Source organism: Schistocerca piceifrons, chromosome 1 (assembly GCF_021461385.2).
Source record: "Schistocerca piceifrons isolate TAMUIC-IGC-003096 chromosome 1, iqSchPice1.1, whole genome shotgun sequence".
Classification (NCBI taxonomy): domain Eukaryota; kingdom Metazoa; phylum Arthropoda; class Insecta; order Orthoptera; family Acrididae; genus Schistocerca; species Schistocerca piceifrons.
This window is the reverse complement of record NC_060138.1, coordinates 172,374,291-172,383,892: the sequence shown is the minus strand read 5'-3', so window position 1 is coordinate 172,383,892 and position 9,602 is coordinate 172,374,291. Positions and strand designations below refer to the sequence as shown.

Below are 9,602 nucleotides of genomic sequence, written 5' to 3'. Positions count from 1 at the left end.
AAATTTGAACAAACAGTGCCGTTGGCTTATCATCGCGATGACAGTTACGTGTTTTAGCTCTTAATATTTTGCGAGTTTGTAGAACATTTTTACAGAAATCTTTTATGAGATATTGATCGTGATTTTATCTAGTGGTTTTTTGTGTAAATGGAGAGTCCATGTGCCATAAACGGTTTGGAAAGTGCTTCGTTTGGAAATGACACCTTAGCGGCATTATGTCAACTTGAAAGCGACTTGCAACCATGTAGCAGCAAAGGCGTAGATAATAATGCCAGTGACCAGTCGTCGCAAACATTGACGAATGTTTCAGAACATCAAGATGTAAATGCGTCGGAGTATACATCCCCTCACAATAAGACTACCCAGAGCAACATAACATTTCTCAGTACCCAAGAAAAACAGGATCTGAAGTCTTGGGGCCTCCCGGAAGCTGTATTGAAGGTGGATAGTAATTACAGTACTTTAATACTATTTCTGTGGGAAAATATGGGGCGTTCATATGACATATGCTATTTCACTTAATCCTCTGTCATGCTCCCATATTCAAAACGAGTGTTGTTACGTTTACTGTAGCCCGAGGATTACAGCGATATTGGATTCCTCCCGAATGTGAGGTCAACGCCTTAACGACTGCAATGTCACAGACGGCTGGTCCCATGTGTACACTGCCCAGTAACCACCGTTTTACTCTTCTCGGGGTACACATCAAGGACACCCAGTTGTGACCCAGGAACCAAGAACTTGCTATTACGCACCTTTTCCCTGCGGAAAACTGACGCTAGCCCCTGAACATGTTGACTGCCAAGGGACGGGTGGCGGCGCAGCAGAGCTAACTTGTTAAACACGTCACTATTCCCCACCCACGTCTTCCCCTCAGACTCTAAAAAACTGAGTCAGCGCTCCCACCTGATGACAGAGATGTTGAACTCAGGAGAATGACAAGATATTAGTATCATGTACTGTAAATATCAGCACTATTTTCTTATAAAAACATTGCAGTATTGTAAAGTGACAAGGCGTTGTAGCTATCTCCTTTCATTGTTAACAACTTCCGTGAGCCCTCTAAGTAATCTTTAGTTGTATAGATACATTACTCATGAAGGATGTTTTTGATGCCTTTTTAGACATGTATTTTAGTAATCCTCATCTCCTTGAGCGATTTATTATACAATTCTAATCTCTGATGGAAAATTTTTTATTTGTTTTCCTTTGATATTTTTTAAGTCAAATCTGGCGCTTGTTCCATGATTATGTATAGAACTATCATTGAAATACTTAGTAATGATATTCCTGATATGTGCAGCAGATTGGTAGACGTACTCAGTTGGTGCAGTAGGGATACCCAGGTTTTTAAACAATTCTTTACCTACAGTGTGCCCAACTACTACTTCTAGATATTACCCTTATAGATCTTTTCTACACTTTTTTTTATGCATTTGATCCCCAAAAAAGTGGCCCATAGCTAAGAACAGTGTGCACATAGGAATAGTGTATCACCACAAAAGATTGGCTATTATGAACTGATAAATGAATCCTAAGAGAATAACGTATCAATGACTTACTTTCTGCAGTATCTGTGTGTGTTCATTCAGTGTTAATCGTTACACAATTCTATAGCGAGGTCATCAGTGTTTAATGCAACAGAGTTGTAGTCCCTCTGTATGCTGAAGTGCATACTGTTTGTTTTCTTTGTGTTCTGTATATAGTACATACTGCCCCCTTTGTAAACGTCCTTGAGAGTTTCATTTGCCTTCTGTAATAGCAATTCTGGTGTTTTATCAGTAACTATGATGATGCTGTCATCAGCAATGTGAACTTTATCCCATGTCTTATACAATCTGGTTTGTCACTAATACATATAAAGAAAAACCAGACCCAATACACTATCCCGAGGAACACCTGTGTTTGTATATTTCTGCACAACTGTTTTATTAAAACATGTGAACTCTCTCTGCCTTCTGCAACCTGTTTTCCAACTAAAACTGAAACAATTTTTTTACTATCTATCTTACAGCCAGTGCTTTTAGCTTTTTTAGTAATATTTTGTGGTCAGCTGTGTCAAAAGCTTTGGCAAGTATAAGAATGTCTTTAACACACTCATCCTTGTCAGGAGCTTCTAGCACCACTTTTGTGTGGTCTGTAAATGCCAATATTGTATTTCTTACACTTTAAAAACAGAACTTTTGTTAAACATTTGTATTTATTCATGTAACACAGTAGTGTATCTTTTATGATTTTTTGAGAATGTTGGCAGTGGTGAAATTGTCTTGTAGTTTTACTTTTCTTTAATAAGGGCATAAACTTGTGGGTGCTGTAGTTGTTATGGAAAAATACTTCAATTAAAGGATGGGGTCGACAGAAGCATCCGATCCCACACGTCGGCTTTGACCCGTGACGTAAGGGTGTTGTCGTGTGTGACGTCATGACGGCGCGGAGTTTGGTTTTAGTGTGGCTGTCTCCAGTTCTGTTTTATCTTATTTTATTTACTTTTCTGATCTGTTTGTTCTATCTCGTGAGAATTTTTTTTTTTTTAATTTAAAAACACTTATTACTTATTTTAATTATCTGTTTCCTCCAATTTCTGTTTTAGTTTATTATATTTATCTTTCTGATCTGTTCGTTCTATCCCGTGAGATTTTCTTTTAAAAAAGACAAAAAACACTAATCAGCTACTGAAGCATCTTTATCTTCTATGGGTTGCAGGGGTTACGACCCTTGGGGAGGTGGGTGGGTATTCATGCATGGCTGTCTTCACTTACACATTGTAGCTATGCAAGGCGTCTAAATTTGTTTATATTTAGTTTGCCCCCACCCAAAACACCCCATTTCCCGCGCTTGTCCCGTTAGTGTCATTAGGCTTCTTGTCGAAAGTGTGTGTGTGTGTGTTTTTGTTTCCGCCATATTTGTGACGTCATGGGTCAAAGCAGACGGGCGGTATCGGACGCTTCCGTATTTCCAAAGGATGCATTTGTTGTGTGTTGTATGTGCTCTGTTCACGCATTGAAAAAAAGAGAGAGGAACCTCATCTACACCAACTGACCCTGATTTCAAACTCTGTTGTGATAAGCATCATTGTTGTGCTTGCTGTGAAAGTCATTCTGGGTGCTAGATGTGTTTTAGGAACATTTTGCTCCATCTTATGTGCAGTACCAGCGAAACTTGCCAATTCTTGAGGATTTTCTGTTTTTCTATCCCCATCTTTAATTTATATGTTATTAAACTTGTGTCTGCTTTTCCAGTTTCTTGTTTTAGGACATCCACATTAGTTTGCTCCATTATATAGGTTGTTAGTGATGTAAGTGCAGATATTTTTATTGATGACAGGAAAATGTCACAAGTATTTACTTACTTTGCCAAGTAATAATTATATCTATTATGAGTAACATTTTTTATGTTGGTTATGATCTCCAAGTACACATGGCATAAACAAGCTATTAATGTTTATTTTTCCCTGGGCGGTGGATCAAGTTTTGAAGTGTGGACATGTGGCCACAAAATGATAGTCCATTCCGACAGGTGCAGTCTACTTTGTGGTGCATTTAGGACTTCAGAAAACATTAGCTAGTAAATTATATAATGTGTTTGTTGAGAGATTTAGACAGAGAAAAACATCTAAAACACTGAAGTGGATGCATAGTAATTTACCAATTATCACAATTTCTGCACCTATACCCCTAATTTTTGCAGTAAGCAGAACACTCCTGTACTGATTTATATTTTTTTGTACCCCTGATAGTAGTGTAGGAACTGTCTTTTAGTGTAGTGCTTTTGTAAAGAAGTGAGAAATTTAAGTGCCAAGGACCACATCATAATACACACTTCATCCTTCCACTATCCTTGGTTACTGCTGTGGAAGTGCCTACTTTGGGAAATGTATCCTCAAAAATTAATTTAAACAGTGTGGAGAATTTAGAGAAATTAATAGGTACATTATTGTCCATATGAACTTCATTCCAGCTTTGATTTGTCAATGTTCCAGGAAAAGAATGTATTTTACTTTCCAAGGAAGTCCTTTCGTAAGTTTGCAGTTGTGTAGGTCTTACCAGTTCTGTCCTTAGCTTTATTATCTGACAGTAATGATCAAAAAGGCCAAGATCTCATCTAAATATTTTACAAATTTCCCTGTCGAAAATTATAAGTACTTGGTCTAAGATAATTTTGAAGTTTTTGATAACTGAGTACCAGTGTGTACCATTTATGCCACACCAAAAGTGCTCAACATGTTGAAGTTGTTACTGATTTCACCCTAAACTTCTATTGTGCTAGTTTTGGGGGCTGAAACTCTTTCCACGATTTAATTTAATTTGTGTTGAAGACAGTGGCAGGGATGCTCATGAGGGTGATTGTCCTCCTCCATACCCTCATTGCACCAATTGTATGGGCAACCACATTGCTTCCACTAGAGATTGCCCTATTTTTAAAGATGAATAAGTTATTCAGGAAATCTGAGAGAAGGAAAAGGTGTCTATCTTTGATGCTTGTAAGTTATTTGCCAGTAGGAAGCCCACTGTGCTCCTAGCGGGCAAATGTAGCACTGTCCTCGCCTCTCCTTGACCAGCTAAGGAGGTGGCCATGCAGACTTGTGATCTCACCTTTATTGACACGGTTGTGAGATCGACCATCCAAAAGATTGCCCGTTCAACCTCCCCACTATCACCCACTCACTCTAAGGCTCAACCTTCATTGGCTCCTGCTAAATCACAGGCCCCAAAATTGGAAGCCCAGACTTCCAAAAAAGAGCCTAGTCATGAAGATTTTTTATGTACCCAGACCTCATAACTATCAACACCTCCTTCATCTCAACACCCTGCATCGAAGAAGGCTCTTAAGAAACAAAGTTCCTCTTCATCTCCACCACGGCGTGTCTGTTCTACAGCACCACCCAGCGGTAACTACCCTTGGCCGTCTTCCGTGTCGCATGATAAATCCCTGGTGGCTAATCAACCAGCCAATCACTGGTGCCAGGAGCGCCCCCTCCCCCCCCCCCCCCTTCCCCAAACAACCTTTGGATCAGAATCTTCTGCCTCTGACTGAATGCCATTCCACGCCATTGGCCACCAGCTTCCAGCAGTCACTGAGTTGATGGCAACCGTGGTGAGTTCTTTTCCATTTTTCGGCCACCCTATGTCAATTATCCATTGTAATATCCATGGAATCTGCTCCAATCGGGATGAACTGTAGATCGTCTTACGATCCTACTCCCTGGTCCTTAGGAAACAAAACTACATGCCCATAATTGCTTTGTCTTCCCCCATTTCCAATCAGTCTGGTTTGATCTCCCGTCTGCTGCTGGCGTTCTGACGCACGGGGGACTTATGATTCTTTTCCATGATACTATCCATTATCACCCAATCCACTTACACATTTCCTTCTAAGCTGTCACTGTACATCTTTCCCTTTCTGGATTCACAATCTCTCTTTGTACCATATACTTTCCATCATCCACACCAATGGCAAGAGCCAATCCCCTTCATCTCCTTGGATAGCTCTCATCTCCCTATTTGCCACTTGGGGACTTCAACGCCCACCACCTGCTTTAGGGACCTCCGCATCCTTGTCTGAGAGGCTCCCTGTTGATTGACCTCTTCCATTACGTGAATCTTGTTTGCCTCAACACTGGGGAATATACATTTTTGTCTGCCTCCACGTCGACCTATTCTCATTTGGACCTTTCAGTCAGTACTGTTTGGCTAGCTGGGCACTTTGAATGATACACACTTCAGTGACCATTTTCTCTGTGTCCTTTGACTACAGCCACAACTACCACTTATGTGCCCAAGTTTTCCCAAGCCGATTGGACACTTTTCTCCTCTCTAGCAACATTTGATGACCGTCCATTTCCTAGGATCGATGATCAGGTCACTCATGTTACGGAAGTTATTCTTACAGCTACGGAATGTTCAATACATTGTACCTCCCCTTTGCCTCAGTGTCCCCCAGTTCCTTGGTGGAATGAGGCATGCCATGACGCAATATGCAAACAGAAATGTGCTCTTTGTTTTTCTGCCATCATCCTACCTTGGCCAACTGTATCCGCTTTAAGCAGTTACGTGTGCAATGCCGTCGCATCATACGTAATAGCAAGAAGGCAAGCTGGGATTTCTTTACCAGCTCCTTTAACACCTTCATTCTTTCATATGTAGTTTGGAGTCGAATTTGACAATTATCTGGTACGTCTAGTTTTTGCCCGATCTCTGGGCTAACTGTTGCTCAAGATACCTTAGTGGACCTAGTCACAATTTCTAATTCATTGGGTCAAAACTTTGCTGAGATTTCGAGCTCTTCTAATTACCCACCAGCCTTTCTCTCAAAGAAATGAGCAACGGAAGTGCAACCTCTGGCTTTCTCCTCTCAAAATCATGAAAGTTATAATACTGTTTTTTTCTGTGTGGGAACTCCGACATGCACTTTCTTCCTCTCTCTCTCTCTCTCTCTCTTCCGCCCCAGGACCGGATGGCATCCACATCCAAATGTTGCTGTATTTATCATACCTTAGTCTGTGTTACCTCCTTCGCCATTATAATCAAATTTGACCTGCAATACCTTTCCCAGAGGATGGCAGAAAGCTATCGTCATTCCTGTTCCAAAACCTGGAAAGGACAAACATCTCCCCTCTAGCTGTTGCCCTATCTCTCTCACAAATAGTGTATGTAAGGGTGTTGGAGCGTATGGTAAATGGCTGTTTCGGCTGGTGGCTGGAGTCCTGAAACCTTTTAACAAATGCCCAATGCAGTTGCCAAAAGCATCGATCCGCAATTGACCATCTTGTTGATCTCTCAACTTATATCATGAACAACTTTCTAAGGAAATGTCAAACAGTAGCTATATTTTTTGATCTGGAGAGGGCATTCAGTACCTGTTGGAGGACAGGCATTTTCCCCACACTGTTTTCATGGGGCTTTCGAGGTCGAGCACCCTTTTTCATCCATGAAATTATGGCAGAGTGCACATTTAAGGAGTGGGTAAACAGTAGTGTATCCCATACTTTCTCCCAAGAAAATGGGGTGCCCCAGGGCTCTGTGCTAAGTGCTGCACTGTTTGCTACCATCATAAATCCAGTTATGGATTGTCCCCTTCCTGATGTCTCGGGCTCCCTCTTTATCAACGATTTTACAATCTACACACATAAAAAAAAAAAAGTTTTGCATCATCCCGGTTCCCAGAACTCCTGGAGCTAGACGTTGACTGTGGATATTGTATCACAAACACAGTCCCTTTGACTATTCAGAGATGTCACTAAACCTGTCCAAAGATGTAAACAACCATGCATGAGCAGCACGTATTAGACGGAGGGGGTTGGACAGCCGATCAGTTAGAGTCATTCCACCAGGAAGGATGTACATGGCTCATGTTGTCTGTAGTTCAACCATGCCTAGACGATCAATACCACGGTTCGATCATGTCTGCATTGTTACTTTGTGCCAGGAAGAGCCCTCAACAACTGAAGTTTCCAGACATCTCGGAGTGAACCTAAGCGATGTTCGGACACAGAGGAGGTACAGAGAGACAAGAACTGTCTTTGACATGCCTCGCTCCGCCCAACGGTTACTACTGCAGTGGATGACCGCTACCTATGGATTATGGCTCGAAGAAACCCTGGCAGCGACGCCACCATCTTGAATAATGCTTTTTGCACAGCCACAGGACATCGTGTTATGACTCAAACTGTGCACAATAGGCTGCATGATGCACGACTTCACTTCCGACATCCATGGTGAGGTCCTTCTTTGCAACCATGACACCATGCAGGACAGTACAGATGGGCCCAAGAACATGCTGAATGGACCGTTCAGGATTGGCATCACGTTCTCTTCACCGATGAGTGTCACATATGCCTCCAACCAGACAATTGTCGGAGGCATGTTTGTAGGCAACCCGGTCAGGCTGAACGCCTTAGACACACTGTCCAACAATTGCAGCAAGGTGGATATTCCCTGCTGTTTTGGGGTGGCATTATATGGGGCTGTCGTACGCTGCTGCTGTTCATGGAAGACTCCGTAATGGCTGTACGATACGTGAATGCCATCCTCCAGCTGATACTGCAGTCATATCGGCAGCATATTCGCATGACATTTGTCTTCATGGACGACAATTCATGGCCCCATCGTGCACATCTTGTGAATGACTTCCCTCAGGATAACGGCATCGCCCAACTAGAGTGGCCAGCATGTTCTACAGACATGAACCGTATTGAACATGCCTGGGATGTATTGAGAAGGGCTGTTTATGGATGATGTGACCCACCAACCATTCTGAGGGATCTATGCCGAATCACTGTTGAGGAGTGGGACAATCTGGACCAACAATGACTTGATGAACTTGTGGAAGGTGTGCCACGACAAATACAGGCATGAATCAGTGCAAGAGGTACTAGTGTGTACAGCAATCTGGACCACCACCTCTGATGGTCTCGCTGTATGGTGGTACAATATGCAATGTGTGGTTTTCACGAGCAATGAAAAGGACACAAATGATGTTTGTGTTGATCTCTATTCCAGTTTTCTGTACAGGTTCCGGAACCGAGGTGATGCAAACTTTTTTGATGTGTGTACTACAGCTGTCAACGTACCAGCCTTCTTGAGCGGCGTCTTCAAGGATGTCTCAATTGCCTCCACTCATCGAGCATTGAACCCAGCTTCCGATTTTCTCACAGTAAGACAGTCTGTGTAAATTTTGGCATCATACGGAGTTTTATCCACCTTCTATACATTTAGGCCCTATTGACCTTCCCTTTGCTGACATTGCCAAATTCTCGGGACTTACGTTTCACAGAAAACTGTGCTGGTTTTCCCATGCTTCATATCTCTCGGCTCGCTGTCTGTGATTCCACAACACCCTCCGTGTTCTGAGTGTTACCTCCTGGGGAATGGACTGAGTGGTCCTCCTCCATCTATATTGTGCGTTAGTGCACTCAAAATTGGACTATGGAAGTATAGTTTACTCCTCTGCATACCATCTATTCTTTGGTGTCTAGATTCTGACCACTGCCATGGATTGCATTTAGCGTCTGGAGCTTTTTACACTAGCCCCGTGGAGAGCCTTTACCTCGAGACTGCTGAAGTCCGCTATCCATTTGGCAAACTGTTCTTCTGAGTCGTTGTGCTAGTCATCTGTCTTCCATGCCTGCTCATCTGACCTATGCCCTTTCTTTCGATACCTCCTTAGATTTAGGATATGCAGGCAGCCCTTCCTCTCTACTACCACCGGGGGTCCGCTTCTGTCAACTGCTACATTCATTTTCTTCCAATTTCCTAATACTTCCTTAACAAATGGGGGTACGATGCCACCTTGGCTTTGCCCCCGGACATGCCTTCTCCATGACCTTTGTCAGCTTCCCAAGGATAGTATGCCCCACTATGGTTTATCATCATGCATTTGCTGCTCTTTGTGCACAAATGAAGGATGTCATGTTTATCTACACTGACTGTTCCGAGACCATCTTTGATGTCGGCAGTCCCTGTATTATTGACAACACCCCTATTACGTTTCAGCTTCCCTGCCAGATTTTGCTTTTTACTGCAGAGCTTTACGCTGTTCTCCAGACTGTCCAATACATCCGTCACTCAGCTCTCTTCGCGAAACCTCCAAACTCTTTATCCCGT

At 42.6% G+C, this 9,602-nt stretch overlaps 1 protein-coding gene across 1 annotated transcript in view; it reads left to right on the top strand.

Moving 5' to 3' along the window:
- The first annotated feature begins 53 nt into the window (after positions 1 to 53).
- Positions 54 to 9,602, top strand: part of LOC124803348 (DNA polymerase theta) — a 347,939-nt gene continuing 338,390 nt past the window's right edge. The window contains exon 1 of the mRNA XM_047264537.1: positions 54 to 441. Coding sequence (XP_047120493.1) covers positions 148 to 441 — 294 coding nt within the window. The 5' untranslated portion in view covers positions 54 to 147. The remainder of the gene's footprint in view (positions 442 to 9,602) is intronic.